Consider the following 18,435-nt stretch of genomic DNA (forward strand, 5'->3'; position numbering starts at 1 on the left):
ACGGTCTGTATTAACTTCTGGCGCTACAAAGAGTTTCTCCCACCGTCCTTACGACTCGGTCCCGTTGCTGTCCCATTTGTGGAGACAACAAAATTTTTAGGTCTTGCATTTGACAGGAAACTTAGCTGGTCTTCACATGTCATATTTGGCTGCCCGTTGTACCCGTTCTCTAAATGTCCTCCATGTTCTCAGTGGTATGTCGTGGGGAGCGGATCGAACCATCCTACTTCGCCTATATCGGTCGATCGTCCGCTCAAAGCTGGATTATGGGAGCTTCGTATACTCCTCTGCACGGCTGTCCATCTTACCCTGCCTCAACTCCATACAACATCGGTGTTTACGTCTTGCGATCGGAGCGTTTTGTACTAGTCCCGTCGAGAGTCTTCATGCTGAAGCCGGTGAATTGCCACTAACCTACCGACCCGATATACTGCTTTGTCGGTATGCCTGTCGGCTACTGTCAATGCTCAACCACCCGTCTTATCATTCCTTTTTTGACAACTCTCTCGACCGTCAATACGGGTTGTATGTCTCTGCCCTGCTACCCCCTGGAGTTCGCTTTCGTCGCCTCCTTCAACACCTTGATTTTTTACTTCCTGCAGCCTTTCGAGTGGGCGAGAGCCAAACGCCACCTTGGCTCCAGGCTCAGGTTCGCGTTCACCTTGACCTCAGCTCGCTCCCAAAGGAGGCTACCCCCGGTTTGGTATACCACTCCCGTTTTGTCGAACGTCGTTCAAAGTTCATTAATATTACCTTCATTTATACAGATGGCTCTAAGACCAATGACGGTGTCGGGTGTTCTTTTATTGTCGGGGCACAAAGGTTCAAATACCGGCTCCATAGTCATTGTTCGGTCTTCACAGCTGAGCTCTTTGCCCTCTACCAGGCTGTTCTTTACATCTGCCGCCACCGACATTCTGCTTATGTCATCTGCTCTGATTCCCTGAGCGCCATCCAGAGCCTCAGTGATCCGTATCCGGTTCACCCTTTCGTGCACCGGATCCAACGCTCTCTTCAGCAGCTGGTGGACGACGGTTCTCCAGTTAGCTTTTTGTGGGTTCCTGGCCATGTCGGTATCCCTGGGAACGAAGCTGCAGATGCCGCGGCCAAGGCTGCGGTCCTCCAGCCTTGGACAGCTTCTTGTTGTGTCCCTTCATCAGATTGTAGCAGGGTCATTTGTCGGTGCATTTTATCGCTGTGGCATGCCGATTGGGCTGCACTTACGGACAACAAGCTTCGGGCCTTGAAACCTCTTCCCGCAGCTTGGACGTCCTCCTCGCGCCCTTCTCAGAACCTCTCATTTCAGTCCCCCTCTCTTCTCAACCCAACACTGCCAACGCATGCGCGCGCGCGCGCTCACACACACACACACACACACACACCTATATACCCCCACAAAATCGACAAATTCAACAATCTGGACGCACCATTGTCTATTCTTCTTAGTTCGAAAAAATTTCCACTCTTGTTGACCAACGTCTCCAACCCGTTGCCTGAAACATAGCCTCCTTTATCAAATATACCAACCACTTGCTTCACTGACTTTCCAACATCCCCACTCCTTAACCTCCTAGATCCCTACTTGTCTTTGTTGATGACACCTGCATATGCACTAACATCCCTCATGCCCATAGCCTTGCCACTAATAGATACTACCTCTCTCTATTTCCTTCAAACTCCAAATCCACCAACTCTTTCCTTATATAACTTCCTGACTATTATCCTGATCCACAACCACTTTTCCTTTGAAGGGAAGGTTTACAAACAAATCTGTGCATTTGCATGGCACCCTCCAATGCCAACCTGTATATGAACAATCTAGAGGTGATCTTCCTAGCCTCTCAAAACTCCCACCCCGAAGCCTGGTTCTTGTTCATTGATGATGTCTGCACGATCTGGACTCTAGGCTAAGACACCATACCCATAATCCTTCTTAATGTCAACATATTCTCTTCCATCTGCTTCAACTGGTCCATTGCCCTCTACCCAGTATGACACCTTCCTGGACGTTGACCTCCACTTCATTGATGGCCCTTTTACTGATTAATTAGTAATTTTAAGAAGAATAACTGTGATGGAAATTTGCTGGTCCCGCACAAGAGGTGTAACAAAAGTGATTTCACTTGGGAGCATGTGTCTCAGCTAATTTATGCACTGTGTTGCACACTCCAGGCAGTCAGGCTTAAGATTTTTCGCATACAAGAAAAATCTGTAACATATAATATTGTATTATTAGTTGATAGTTGTGTGAACCTCTTCTTTAAAGACAGTGTTACGGTATCCAGCTTAGTCTGCTTGAATTCCTTGCTTCTCCAAAGTATTACAGGTACCATTGATACAAATAGATACATAAGGATGTGACGAAGCAAGTTGGGATAACTTTACTTCCCCTCTTGTTTTGCTATCTTCCTCCTTAAATTCATTTTTTCATTTTAACTTATTACCATTAACATACATGAATATAATCTGCATTTTTATAAAAGAGAAAGTTTGGCCTTTAGTGTTAAAGAATATGACATCAGATCTAATTTTGTGCTTAGTTTTATGTATGTAATTGATTTTCTAATATATTTTGACTGTCCCTAATTAGTATCTTTTATTATAGGGTGAAATCGGTAATTGTTTTGTAACTTAAATTCTATTGTTGACATATAAACAAATATAAATTCTGTATTAATTATAAACATTTGGAAGACAAAATGCTAGTATCTTAAGGGAGCCTTCTCACAAATAGAAGGAACATTTTTTCGAAAACCATTAAACGTATTGCTCTGAAATTTGGACTACATGTTCAGTAAATATTCCTCTACAAATTTATAATGCCATGTTAAGAAATATTTATTGGTTTTTGTTTTACAATTTTTTTAAACAGATGCTTTTTTTCTCTAAAATTTTGCACTTTTTCTTCTATAACTCTTGAATTATACACAATTTTTTTTACAATTTGTTATAAAAATGAAGGAAAAGAAGTAAACAGTATTGTGTATAAATTTCATTGATATACTGTTGCAGTTTTTGCGAAAATGTTCCTCAAAGATGAAAATTTTAAAGTTATGGGAAATGGTTTCCAAAGTTTTTTATACATTCCTGCCCCATATGATGGATTATCGGCATCCTCTTCTTTTTCCAGTGTTAGTTTCCTTTTCACTGGTCTTTTCTTCCCTTTTGCTGCATATTGTAGGCTTTTGTCTCTTCTTCCTGCACTTCTTAGTCTTTCTTCATCAATTAGGCGAATTGTGGAAATGGTGTTGTGTCCTAGTTGGAAACGTAAACGTTTCAGCACATCACATTTGATAATATTTTCCTTCATTGTGTGTTGCCACTGCATCATACACTCCAAAATGCAATGTTTTTATCTGTACAAACACTCTTTTGGGAATCCTAATCCAAATTAAATTATTTACACTTTTATTTGGATTTTGTGTTTTCCCATGTAAACACTCCTCCAATAAACTTGGCTGTGATAAATCTTTGAATATGGGCTTAATTACATCAATTACAGCATTTGACAAACTGTTTTTATGGGCATATTCCTTTCCTGATTGGTACTTACACCATGAGTCATCACCTGTGGGGCACAGTGCATGTTTTGGATGCTCATTTGTTGATGCAGTATGAGAAAATAATGCCCATACTGCTCTCCTCATATGCTCAACGCTTCTTGTATTTTGCCTAATTGCACACCCATAATACCTCTGCAATCTATCAATTGCTTCATCTGTCAATATTCCTCTTCCTCTAAGGGCCTTACCTTCACTAAGCTTCTGGGATCCTAATGTCTGCTTTAGTTTGCGCAAGCGAGCCCCCATGTGCTTATGCACATTTCCAATGCACTCCTGTTTTTTAATGTGAATTTCATTGCCAGAATGATTGAGTTCCTCTACAGCTTTATATCACTTAGAATCACCATCTCCTGTGATCTGGAAAAAAAAGCTTTCCACTCCCTCTACTTCCATCGCTCCACTCGTGCCGCGAAAATTTGCTTCACAACTTTCACTATGTTCGTCCTCGGTATTGCCCTCACATCTTAAATGTTTTGAGAGAATAGCAACATCAATTACTTTGCAACTGTCTCCACTGGTAGCTGTCACAACTCCATTTAGAGATTTATGACGTCTACGTTGCCATGACCCATCTAAAGCAACAGTTAAATCTCTACAATTCCCATTATCTGTCACAGCTTCATCATCTGCTTTCTTCATTGTTGCTCAAGCAATATCTTCAGCAGAAGATCCCACCAATTCATTACAAAATCCAAACTTGGTTGGTGGTTGTCGCATGTTCATAATTCCACATAACATTGTCTGTGCAGCACTTCCTTTGCCAATGCAACGCAAGCCATACACCAGCCTAACATTTATATCATACACCTTCTTTCCACTATTACCACTATGAGGAATACTATTAGAATTAGAAAAAGAAACTTCTGCAGCACATTTGTTACACTTCAATAACATTTTACATGCCAAACCAATGTGTGAAGTTATTTTCAATTCCAGTCCTCTTTCTTTGCAAACTTGGCATAATATGTTATGTTTCAAAATATTAGAGAGCAAGGAAATGTTAATTATTTCATTGACATCATTACTGTCACTTTCATAGTTTTCAAATTTTTCTTTGCTGTCACAAAGTTTCTGACGACAAGTGAGCACTGTCACAAGGTGAAATAAAGACCTGAAAGCAACATTATTTTCGTACCATAAGAATTCATATATCTCACATTATTAGTGAACTAATTAGAAATTCACATGGATGGAAAAAGAAAGACCGTACAAGATTAGAAGTTTTTATAAACCTAAGAAAATTAATGTTCTTCATTTGTTCTCGTGCTCTCTCTCTCACTGTAGGTGTATTGCATTTTACTCTTTGCCATAAACTGCTTAGGAGAATTAATGGATAAAAATAAGCAGCGAAAAATAAAACATACACCCATATGGGTAAACCACCATACACACTATCAACACCTCATCCACTAACCACCAACAGTACTTGCATTTTGACAGCTACCATCCATTCCAGACCAAAAAATCCCTCCCATACATCCGAGCCGCTCTGGAGATTATATCTGCAGTGACGAAAACCCCCCCCTTTCCCAGTATGCTGAAGACCCCACAAAAGCCTACACAGACTGGTAATACCTCCAAAAACCAGTCCACAAACAGATTTCTCTTGTCATATTCTCACACACCCCTAATCCTCCCACCACACCAAAGAATCAGTTACAGAGGAGAGCTCCCTGTCACCCTTTACTAGAACAACTTCGCCAGGGCTTTGATTATCTCTCATCCTGCCTTGAAATGAGGGACTTTCTACCCGAGATTCTTCACCCCCTCCCTGCCCCCAAAGTGATGTTCATTGTACACTCAACCTACACAACATCCTAGTCCACCCTTATGCCACTCCCCCTTCCAACCCCTTGCCACACAGATCATATCCCTATGGCAGACAAAGGTGCAAAACATGCCCAATCCAGCACCTCCTACTTCAGTCCTGTTACAGACTTATCCTAACCCATCAGAGGCCGTGCCACCTGTGAAAGCAGCCATCTCATATTTCAGCACTACTGCAAAAACTGCACAGCCTTTACTATCAATCAGCTGTCCACCAGGTTGAATGGCCATCGCCATACTGTTGTCAAGAGCAAAGTTGACTATACAGTTGCATGACATGTAGCTGAGCACAACATGCTCAATTTCAGTGGCTGCTTCACAATCTAAGCCATCTGGATCCTTCTCTCTGCCATCAGCTTCTCTGAATTACACAGATGGTAGTTATTCTTCTAACAAATCCTCCGCTCCCATAATCATCTTGGCTTCAATCTCAAGTAACTCATTGTCCCCACACCTTCCACACATGACTTTTCTCTTCCTCAATCCTGTCATCCCTTCCCAGCTCACATCCTCTTGTAGCTTTTGCCGTGCGTCACTATCCCATCAGTTGTTTGAACTATACCTGCCCCTCCTCCCTCCCGCATTCCTAGCTGGCAGACTTGACTCCCTCTGACCTGGTAGCCATGCTGTGTGTGTGTGTGTGTGTGTGTGTGTGTGTGTGTGTGTGTGTGTGTGTGTGCGCGCGCACGCGCGATTTCCTACAACATTAATTTTTATATAGTTGAAAAGTATTTTCTGTGTTGATAAGTCATATTAATTTTTACATTTTTGATTGTTGTGAAATTAACAGGAATGTTCCCAGTTTATTGCTAAGTTCACACGACACTGTTTTTGATTGTCGTTTACATTTCATTTTAAGGTCTCACCTATCAGCATTCATTCTGGGACAAGCTAGTAGTTTAAATAATGCTTGAATTTAATGTTCTTTTTCCCATTTTGTTCGTGGTACTTGTCTATAAATAAATTGGAACATCTTGTCTGTCTCCACAGCTCCAAACATTTGCAGTTCAATTCAGGACTTCATTAAAACCTGACTTCACAATAACTTGCTATAAGATCACATTACTACTCCGAATGATTAATGGAAAATCTCATATAAAGATGTGAAACAAAAACTAACAAAGAGATAGAGGGGCTGGCCAGTACTTACCTCAGCTCAGTACAGCCGATAGATACACAAAAAACAGAACCGAAAATTTACGTTCCTAGCTTTCGGAACAAATGTTCCTTCATCAGGGAGGAGAGAGGGGAAAGAAAGGGAAGAAGGGAAAGTAGATTCAGTTACTCACAACCCAGGTTATGAAGCAACAGGGAAAGGAAAATAGGGAGGGTAGCAAGGATGGAGGCATGGTTGTCAGAGGGAAGCCAAAGATATTCTACTGTAAGTACTGTGCCAGCTTCAAACCAAAGAGGATGCATACAGAAGTAAATAGGTATATAGTATAAAGATAAACACAACTATGTAGGATGAAAAGATGCGTGAATGGCTAAAGAGGAAAGGGAAAGAGGAGAAGACTGAAGAGTAAAGGGGAGTGAGGTTGTTTAACGTAGGTTCAGTCCAGGGGGATGGCGGGATGAAAGGATGTGTTGGAGTGCAAGTTCCCATATCCGCAGTTCACAGGGACTGGTGTTGGGTGGGAGAAGCCAAATGGCACATACGGTGTAGCAGGTTCCTAGGTCCCTAGAATTATGCTGGGGGGCATGCTCCGCTACTGGGTATTGGGCATCTCCTAGGTGGACAGTTCGTCTGTGTCCGTTCATGCGCTCAGCCAGTTTAGTTGTTGTCATACCGATGTAAAAGGCTGTGCAGTGCAGGCATGTCAGTTGATAAATGACATGTGTAGTTTCACACGTGGCCCTGTCTTGAATTGTGTATGTTTTACCAGTAGCGAGGCTGGAGTAGGTGGTTGTGGGGGGATGCATGGGGCAGGTTTTGCAGCGGGGTCGGTTACAGGGGTAGGAACCGCTGGGTAGAGAAGGTAGTCTGGGAATATTGTAGGGTTCAACAAGGATGTTACGGAGGTTAGGGGGGCGACGAAAGGCAACTCTGGGTGGTGTGGGGAGAATTTTGTCAAGGGATGATCTCATTTCAGGGGTTGACTTGAGAAAGTCATATCCCTGGCGGAGTAATTTGTTGATGTTTTCGAGGCCAGGATAATATTGGGTGACAAGGGGGATGCTTCTGTTTGGTCTAGGGGTAGGAACATTGTTGTTGGACGGGGAGGAATGTATTGCTCGGGAGATCTGTTTGTGGACAAGGTCTGCAGGATAGTTGCGGGAGAGGAAAGCACTGGTCAGGTTATTGGTGTAATTGTTGAGGGATTCGTCATTGGAGCAGATACGTTTGCCACGAATACCTGGGCTGTAGGGAAGGGAGTGTTTGATGTGGAATGGATGGCAGCTATCAAAGTGAAGGTACTGTTGTTTGTTTGTGGGTTTGATATGGACAGAGGTGTGTATGTGAGCTTCAACAAGATGAAGGTCAACATCCAGGAAGGTGGCTTGGGTTTTGGAGAAGGACCAGGTGAAATTCAGATTCGAAAAGGAGTTGAGGTTATGGAGGAAATTAAAGAGTGTTTCTTCACCATGAGTCCAGACCACAAAGATGTCATCTATAAACCTATACCAGGCCAGGGGAAGCAGCTGTTGGGTCTTCAGGAAAGCCTCCTCCATGCGGCCCATGAAGAGGTTGGCATAGGACGGAGCCGTCCTGGTTCCCATGGCCGTTCCCCTGATTTGTTTGTAGGTCTGGCCTTCAAAAGTGAAGTAATTATGGGTGAGGATGAAGTTTGTAAGTGTGATAAGGAACGAGGTTTTTGGAAGATCTTCGGGTGGGCATTGGGAGAGGTAGTGCTCAAGGGCAGAGAGACCATGGGTATGTGGGATGTTTGTGTAAAGGGATGTAGCATCTATGGTGATAAGAAAGGTTTCAGGTGGGAGAGGAGTGGGAATGGATTTGAGGCGTTCTAGGAAGTGGTTTGTGTCTTTGATGTAGGATGGGAGTCTGCGGGTGATAGGTTGGAGGTGCTGGTCTACCAGAGCTGAGATACGTTCGGTTGGGGCTTTGAAGCCTGCTACAATGGGACGGTTCTGTTTTTTGTGTATCTATCGGCTGTACTGAGCTGAGGTAAGTACTGGCCAGCCCCTCTATCTCTTTGTTAGTATTTGTTTCACATCTTTATATGAGATTTTCCATTAATCATTCGGAGTAGTAATGTGATCTTATAGCAAGTTATTGTGAAGTCAGGTTTTAATGAAGTCCTGAATTGAAGGTAAGCACATTAGTACTCCTGCACTTACTCTTGATGCTTCTATAATGTCTATCCATTTTACATTTATAGCCCATGCATGCCTTCCACAACTGCACTGTTGTATTAAAATTTCCACCCTCAACGTGTGTGTGTGACTGATTGCAATTATAGGCAATTACTCATTGCCATGGCTCTCGTTGGCAGTGCTTAAAATAGAACAAGACTCCTTCAGGCATGTGGAAATGTCCTAAAAACCACACACAGAAACATAAAAATTCTGACTTTTCATAACCCTGTAAATACAGTGCAGGCATGATTAGTAGGACATCTTGTGTCAACTAGTCTTTTAAATGTTTCTGAACCATCTGTGGAGAATTTTAAATTTTTCTTTTAAATACCAGAAAATATTTCTCAGTGATGGTAGATTTGTCTGCTATTACGAAAGATGTCATAGTTTGTTTAATGGCCCAAAGTGTATCATATTATTTACGAAAACTTCTGAGGTTGAGATTTCACACTAAGTTACTAGAATTCCTCAGCTAAACAACCGTTGTCTGTAAGACACCACGATTGCCACCAATTAATTTTAAAATGTGCTAGTAGGAGAAAGAAAAAACAACTGTTGAGACATGCATGATCGTTTAGTATGATTCAAAATAACAATGTATCAGGAGTGCCAATCAGTGCTAGGTTATCAAAGGAGGCTTTGGAACTCTCAAAGGCATCAATCATGTCATTGATTGGTTTGATGATTTTGTTTGTAAATATTCACGTCTTTCATTTATTTTATTATTTTTTTTCAACATATCTGAATTCCGTTTACATTCATACCCACACACACACAAGTTGGTGGAGCATATTAGCTTACATTTTTTTTTCCACAGTTCACCTTGATATTTTCCAGTGATTTGAGTTCGTATATGTGGAAAGTTGTGTACTACTGTAATGAATATCTAGCAAAATAACTGATTATTGATGTACTTTGCATTCTTACTTGGCAGAAACAGTATTAATTAAATTATTTCTTCAAAATTTGGGCAGGACTACTTGTTGCTTTGTTGTTGTCAAGAAAAAGTGAGAGATAATTTAAATACAATATTATGGAAAGGAAAGTTGCTACTCACAATATAGCAGAGATGCTGAGTCACAGATTGGAACAACCAAAAGACTGTCACAAATAAAGCTTTCCACCATTAAGGCCTTTGTCAACTATAGACTACACACACACACACACACACACACACACACCAAAGCACGTGCACAAATACAACTCACGTACATGACTGCAGTCTCATGCAACTGAAACCACACTGCCACAGTTATTTGTGACCATTGTTTTGTTGTGCCAATCTGTGACTCAAGATCTCCGCTATATGGCGAGTAGCAACTTTCCTTTCCATAATATGGTTACATTCCGTCCTGGATTTTCCATTTGATGAGATTGAAATACTGCATGATTTAAATGTTGTTGCATCTGGAACTGATATGTTCAGAATTTCGTATCTGTGTAATGACTCAAAGAACAGGGAAATGACCAAATAGAAGTAACTTCTCGTGTAGAAATACACTGAATGAACATAAACACACTAAGCACAGACACATTATCTAAAAGAATGCAATAGCTTCAAAGGACCCACATATACTTAAATTAAGAGATACTGTGTAAATTTAAGAGTAATAGTGAATATTCTAATATTAACCTATGTGCATTTTGTCAAAATTTGTACAATTGCAAGAATGTTTTTCATTGCAGGACTTGCCGCCAACGCCAGTCCTATAGGACCCACCTTCGAAGTTCACGCACGTCTTCAAGAAGAGAGCATAGGAGCAGTAGTAAATTAAATGGTCATGACAGCAGGATTGAAAAACAAGGTGATGATGCACAAGAAGCTGAAGGTCAGTAACATTGTTCATTGGCCCCTCTCTTTGAAAGTGTACAGTGGTGTCCTTGATTACAGATTTCATTGTTCTACCCGACATACTTTTTGTGTAATTTTATACAGGTGTCAGGCGCAGTACTAGACAACGAAAACTTCTTTATGATAACTTCAATACGAGTTGGATACTTGGAACTCAGACTCTGAGAGGCTACCCAATGTTCTTGCCAGACAAAGAAGAAGTGGAGAAAGGCTGCACAGAGGGCAGTTCTCGTACACAGGAGCGGGTTGAAGAGGAGGAGGAAGAGGAGGGAGACACTAGCAAAGAGACGTGCAAGAAAAAGAGACAACCATTGGTAGAAATGCCTGCTGCTGTAGATGATGTGAGTTGTACCATAGATTTTTTGATCAGCAACAAAATTTCCAGCTTAAGTTGCTCCCGAACCCTCTCCCCCAGTTACGTGAATTATGCCTTTTACTGGGAACACTTGTATGAATGGTACAACGTAGCACACACAACTGTGCACAAACTGAATAAATCATCTGCTGTTCCATAGTTGTTCTAAGTTTTTTTATGGTAGTGAATTCAGGAGCTCTGTACATTCAGGTTTTAAAATGAATTGCAACACTTACTGACAGTTTTAAGAGGTAAAGATGAAATATGGAATTTCAAAATTTTGGTTAGAAGATGAAAATGTCCTGTGGCAGTAAACAGTGGAAATGCAAATACAAAATGTTTAATATAACAGCTCAATTAACAAACTTTATTAGTAAGACTGTGCCTTGTATATACGCTTTTCTGTTACTGAATATTTCCACGAAGATAACCACATAAGAGAGATATTTTGAAATAAATAGTAATCTGACTCTGCAGAATGTACACTGAAGGCTTTTAAGAAAGCAATGTGCGATTACATTACATGTACAGATAGAACTCTATACTTATCAATGTCATCAGTCATCAGAAGTATTACACATTTGAGGTAAAGCCGTATATGATAATTAGGAACCATGGAATTTTACTATGTGAGAAAATGATTTCTCCCAGCATATTTCTTGTCATTTAAAATACTGTTACAGCTTTCCTTTGTGCCCTCCTGTCTTCTTCCTCACCCCTCTTTCTTATTATATCTTTTGAATTACAAAATATGTGATGTGTGACAGATTGTTTTAAGTGTAAATGAACTGGAATGCCACTCTACTCCAGTACCTTCAGGGTGAGGCATTGAAAAAGGAAGGGAGATAGTTTGAATGCCCTGTCAGTGGCAATGTCATTAGAAAGTAAGCAAGATATTGCAAAGTAGGTGATAAGTACTGGTGGGTTGAATCTTTAAGTTGGGCCGTGAGATGTGCTTGGATAGCTCTGTTGGTAAAAATGGGATCACCAAAAAGTTCCATATATTAGTCCTAGTTTTGCACTTGTTTTTAATGCTTCGGGATGTTTCAACATCGTATGTATTGTCTAAAACCTCTTTTATAACCCTAGCTTGCTTTGTTTTTCATCTGTCTTTCTTTCCCTGTGGACTACGGCACAAAAGATAGGGAATTTCATTTTTAGAGCCACAGAAAATCTCTCGTGCAGGTTGTAGAAAACTCCCTCCCCTCCATTCTTAATTGCTGTATTCTTTTAACTTCATTTTCTCCTAATCCATCTTTTTTACTTCTCACTCTGTCCATTGTGCCTCTGAACAGAAGCTATCAGAGTGCTTACAAATGCCCTATCTTTGACCTCCTATTCTTTCTGTTGCTTTTCCCTTCATCTTAATCTTCCTTCATCCTCATAACATGAGAGTCTGTCTCTCCCTCAGGTCTGAGGAAATGTTAGGAGTTTTTAGTGTTTCCGGAGCATGGTTAGCTCATTCAGTTCTTATCTAAGCCAACAGCCATTTACAGACTTACTATCCTGTGTTGTTTCTGACCTTGTAATTCATATTGTAACAATATGTTTTAAGAGAGACACAATGTTTACAGTTTTCAGCTTTGTATGCTTGAGAGTGATGGTTCGTGTGTGTGTGTGTGTGTGTGTGTGTGTGTGTGTGTGAGAGAGAGAGAGAGAGAGAGAGAGAGAGAGAGAGAGAGAGAGAATGTGATTTTATGTAGCTTTCAGCATATCTGTATTTCATATATTTTGACTACATTCATCTCAAAAAAAAAAAAAATAAATAAAAATAAATTTAAAGAGTGCTGATAACTACAGTGTTGAGAACAAACTAAATCTGCCAGTAACAGCATTTTCTGGATAGAGAATAGATGGAGGATTTTTAATGTAAGAATTATAATAATTCCATGTAGTTTAACGACCTGGTGCCAGTCTTTTCAGTTGGCCATCACGTCGGTGACTTGTACATTTCTTAACTTACCCTGCTATTCCTACCAAGAAAGCTTAACGTAGAATCCAAACTACCTATCAATCTTGGCAAATCTTCTAATTTTTTTGGTAATCATCAATAGGGGCTTGACACTGCCAATTTATTTTTCTGTGCAAGCAGTGGCATAGTTCCTTTGTGGAAGCTGTGACATGTTTACAGCTCAATGTGTGTTGTGTGATCTTGTGAGACAAGTGCTTTAGAGGTTGCCGCATGACGGCCACAGATTCTGCTGAAGTTTTGTGTCTACATTTGTACATGTCCCCAGTGAACATTGGTAAAGTTTTACTTTCACTAATATGATACTTCAGAGATCTAGCCATTTATTTGCCCCATAGTGCAATGATCGAAAGTGCATTCCTGAGTTTTCAACAACTTAGAGGCATATCATCTCCGATAATATTTTCTTGATAGAAACAAACCTAGACCATCTTCTACAACTTTTTGCACACTCTTAAGTGAATTATATATAAAAATAATTAGGCAATTTTCATATGAATAATTTGAAGCAAAGTTGAAAAAATATGAAGTTTATGTTTTTATATCTTTGGAAGCAATTCCAGGATAGAACTGGAAGCCTTGCACATGACATCACACCAATAAAAGATGTTATAAAATTTCAATTTCCTGCTGCTTTCCAATAGTTTACAAATTGATGGCAAAGTTGACGTTTTTTGTAAAAATGCCAAAATGGCTTTTTTTAGCCCATTTTCACAGAAAAGCCTTCAGCAAACTCGTGTACCCTTTTCATTAGAAATACCATGACCTAAAGCACATAAAAAACTAGATTTGTTTTGTGATGCAAGTACCCAAGACCCTTGAAAACAATAAAGTGATGGTGCATTTAAGATATACCCATATTTCGCTGGTACCTTAATTAAATCTGACTTCTTTATTATGTTCTTTAAATATTAAGCACACTCTGGCAAAAGTTCCTGATGATTAGGAAGAAAAAGTGGTGTCTTTTGTCATGGCTCATCATGACACATTTCAGTGTGCTATTTTTTTCCCCTATGAGAGGTACTAGATATCATGGTAGTAAATTTGTTGGACAACAGCTACAGCACCCATCATATAAACTGTCTTCAAGTTTTAAAGAATTGTCACATTTTTTAAGTTTTGGGGAAGTTGATAGCAGTCTGCTTGAAATTTTTGGATTCGCATTATTTAGTATTTTTATTATTTCTTTTTATTGTACACTGCTATTGACATGCTAATTTAATTCCAGTTTAAAATGTAGTGTGTTTGTGTAGTTTGCAGTGTATATTAACTGATGACAAATTGTGTAAATGTGTTGCTATGGTTCATGGTGGCTTAACCACTGCTGGTTTCTGTCAGTGTGAGAAAAACAGCATCCCCCCCCATGATTAATAGCTGTGCAACAGCAGCCACTGATGGATTTCCTTACCACAGGTTCCCAAGCCTTTCAGGGAAAGGGTTTCTTGACACAGGATCTCAACCCTGATGATACATTTCTTTCAGTGTCGGAGTACAAAGCTAGAAGGGGACTCTTCAGGATCCGATGCTTATGTTTCCTTCAAGATCCATGAATATGTTACAGCTTTCATTAATTTGCTGTTGAATGTCATGAGGAGAACTATACTGCCAACCAGACTGTTACTGAGGAATAACTACCGGGTGATCAAAAAGACAGTATAAATTTGAAAACTTAATAAACCACGGAATAATGTAGATAGAGAGGTAAAAATTGACACACATGCTTGGAATGACATGGCTTTTCGTTAGAACCACTCCATATTGCTAGACGCCTGAAAGATCTCTTTCGTGTGTCGGTTTGTGATGATTGTGTGTTCAGCCGCCACTTTCGTCATGCTTGGCCCCCAGACCTCAGTCCGTGCGATTATTGGCTTTGGGGTTACCTGAAGTCGCAAGTGTATCGTGATCGACCCTCATCTCTAGGGATGCTGAAAGACAACATCTGATGCCAGTGTCTCACCATAACTCCGGACATGCTTTACAGTGCTGTTCACAACATTATTCCTCAACTACAGCTATTGTTGAGGAATGATGGTGGACATATTGAGGGTTTCCTGTAAAGAACATCATCTTTGCTTTGTCTTACTTTGTTATGCTAATTATTGCTATTCTGATCAGATGAAGTGCCATCTGTCAGACATTTTTGAATTTCTGTATTTTTTTTTTTAATTATTATTATTCCACCCCCCCCCCCCCCCCTCCAAATAAAACCCCATGTCATTCCAAGCATGTGTGTCAATTTGTACCTCTCTATCTACATGATTCCGTGATTTATTCAGTTTTCAAATTTATATTGACATTTTGATCACCTGATACAATAATGTGCTGTTATAGAACCTAGTACATGTCACTCCTTGATGGCCAATAAAATAAATTTGCCAGGACATCTGGATGCATAATGCTCATTAAAGCATCCTTCTACTCAGTGTGCTCAGCTGAAGTCTTTCCAATTCACCATTCTTTTCTAGGAATGCATGCAGCATATTGTCCTTTCTGGAGGGTCACTCTATTTTGCTTCTGCACGGAGAGTGTTGATGATGTTAAATTTGCTTACACCAGCAGAGAATAAATTGATTGAAATAATTTTATTACAAGAATAGTGTTTTTAACATGGCGCATTTCAGCAGGAACTAGAGAAAAATCATGATTTTCTGCCAGTTGATGATACAACGATTCAGGGCAGCAGCGTTTCATATGATGCACCATATTTTCTGCCCAGAATTATTGACAGTAGTGAAGGAGATATATTAACATTGGACCTTCAACCAGGAGAATATGCTGCTTGCATTTGTGAAAAACAGTGGTGGATTGGATATATCTGTGAGATTTCTGCTGAGCAGAAGGATGCTTTAATAACATTTATGAACCCAAATGACCAAGCAATTTTATTTTATTGGCCACCTAGGGGTGACAAATCTTGGGTTCCATAACAGCACATTACTGCAGTTATTCCTTCACCCTGAGTGAGATTGTCTGGCCAGCTGTACAGTTTTCCTCATGACATTTAACAGCAAGTTAGTGAAACCTGTAAAAAAATCCAAGTAATTTGAAGGAAACAAGCTTAGGATCCTAAAGAGACTACTTTTAGCATTGTTCTCTGACACTGAAAGAAATGTATTGTCATTCTTGAGATCCTGTGTCCTCATCCATTCTATTCAACTGCTGTTCCAAGTCCTTCGCAGTCTCTGGCAGAATTATAATGTCATTGGCACACATCAAAGCTTTTATTTCTTCTCCCTGGACCTTAATTCCTACTCCGAATTTTTCTTTTGTTTAATTTACTGCTTGATTGCTCAGAATACAGATTGAATAACATTGGGGATTGGCTACAACCCTGTCTCACTCCCTTCTCAACCACTGCTTCCCTTTCATGCCCCTCGAATCATTATAACTGCCATCTGGTTTCTATACAAATTGTAAATAGCATTTTGTTCTCTGTATTTTACCCCTACCACCTTTAGAATTTGAAAGACAGTGTTTGTCAACACTGTCAAAACCTTTCTCTAAGTCTACAAATGCTATAAATGAAGATTTGCCTTTCCTTAACCTATCTTCTATGAGAAGTCATAGGGTCAGCATTGCCTCATGTGTTCCTACATTTCTCCAGAATCCAAACTGATCTTCCCCGAGGTCGGCTTCCACTATTTTTTCCATTCTGTTGTAAAGGATTCATATTAGTATTTTGCAGCCGTGACTTATTAAACTGGTGGTTCGGCAATTTTCACACCTGTCAGCACCTACTGTTTTTGGAATTGGGATTATTATATTCTTCTTGAAGTCTGAGGGTATTTCACCTGTCTCCTATATCTTACTCACCGGATGGAAGAGTTTTGTCATGGCGGGCCCTCCCAAGGCTGTCAGTAGCTCTAGCGGAATGTTGTCTACTCCCAAGGCCTTGTTTCAAGTTAACTCTTTCAGTGCTTTGTCAAATTCTCCACGTAGTATCACATCTCCTTTCTCGTCTTCTCTAAGTCCTCTTCCATTTCCGTACTACTGCCCTCAAGTACATCTCCCTTGTATAGACCCCCTCTATATGCTTCTGCCACCTTTCTGCTTTCTCTTCTTTGCTTAGGATTGGTTTCCCATATGAGCTCTTGATATTCATTGAGGTGGTTCTCTTTTCTCCGAAGGTCTCTTGAATTTTCCCATAGGCAGTATCTATCTAACTACCCCTGGTGATACATGATTCTACATCTTTACATTTTTCCTGTAGCCATTCCTGCTTAGCCATATTGTACTTTGGACATTTGTATTCTGTTCCGCCTGCTTAATTTATCCCATTTCAATATATTCTCCTTTCGTCAATTAAATTCAATATCTCTTGTATTACCCAAGGAGTTCTGCTAGCCCTCATCTTTATCTACTTGATCTTCCTGCTGCCTTCACTATTTCATCTCTCAGAGCTACCCATTCTTCTTCTACTGTATTCCTTTCCCCTGTTCTTGTCAGTTGTTCCCTAATGCTCCCTCTGAAGCCTCCAGTTCTTTCAATTTATCCAGGTCCCATCTCCTTAAATTCCTACCTTTCTGCAATTTATTCAGTTTTAATCTGCAGTTCATAATAAGTAAACTGTGGCCAGAGTCCCCATCTGTCCCTGGAAATGTCTTAAAATTTAAAATCTGGTTCCTAAATCTAACTACTATATAATCAATCTGAAACCTTCCAGTGTCTACAGATCTCTCCCACGAATACAACCTTCTGTCATGATTCTTAAACCAAGTATTAGCTATGATTAAATTATACTCTGTGCAAAAAATCTACCATTTGTCTTCCTCTTTCATTCCTTTCCCCAATCCATATTCACCTACTGCTTTTCCTTATTTTCCATTTCTAGTCCCCCATGTCTATTAAATTTTCGTCTCCCTTAACTACCTAATTTCTTTTACCTCATCATACATTTCCTCAATCACCTTCTCATCTGCGGAGCTATTTGGCATGTAAACTTGTACTGCTATGGTGGGTGTGGGCTTTATGACCATCTTGGCTACAATAATGCATTGACCGTGCTGTTCGTAGTAGCTTATCCATGTTCCTATTTTTTTTTATTCATTATTAAATCTACTTCTGTATTACCTCTATTTGATTTTGTATTTATAACCCTGTATTCACGTGACCAGAAGCCCATTTCCTCCTGCCACCGAACTTCACCAATTCCCACTATATCGAACTTAAACCTATTAATTCCCCTTTTTATTTTTCTAACCTACCTGCCCAGTAAAGGACTTTCCACACTCCTATCGGTATAATGCCAGTTTCGTTTCTCCTGATAATGACGACGTCCGGAGTAATCTGCACCAGGAGATCTGAATGGGGGCTATTTTACCTCCATAATATTTTACCCAAGAGGATGCCATCATCATCATATAACCAAACACTAGAGCTGCATACCCTTGGTAAAAATTACGGCTGTAATTGCCCCTTGCTTTTAGCTGTTCGAAGTACCAGCACAGCAAGGCCATTTTGGTTGATGTTACAAGTCCAGATCAGACAAACATCTAGACCGTTACCCCTGCAATTTCTGAAAAGGCTGCTGCCCCTCGTAAGGAGCCACGCC

General features: G+C 40.1%; 1 protein-coding gene across 1 annotated transcript in view; it reads left to right on the plus strand.

The window, feature by feature from the left end:
- The window catches only part of LOC126091894 (ATPase family AAA domain-containing protein 2-like), a 222,379-nt gene that overhangs the window by 78,686 nt on the left and 125,258 nt on the right, over positions 1-18,435 (plus strand). Inside the window, exons 4-5 of the mRNA XM_049907190.1 lie at positions 10,395-10,537; positions 10,645-10,901. Of these exons, the coding sequence (XP_049763147.1) occupies positions 10,395-10,537; positions 10,645-10,901 (400 nt within the window). The remainder of the gene's footprint in view (positions 1-10,394; positions 10,538-10,644; positions 10,902-18,435) is intronic.

The sequence above is a fragment of the Schistocerca cancellata genome, chromosome 7 (assembly GCF_023864275.1).
Source record: "Schistocerca cancellata isolate TAMUIC-IGC-003103 chromosome 7, iqSchCanc2.1, whole genome shotgun sequence".
Taxonomy (NCBI): Eukaryota; Metazoa; Arthropoda; class Insecta; order Orthoptera; family Acrididae; genus Schistocerca; species Schistocerca cancellata.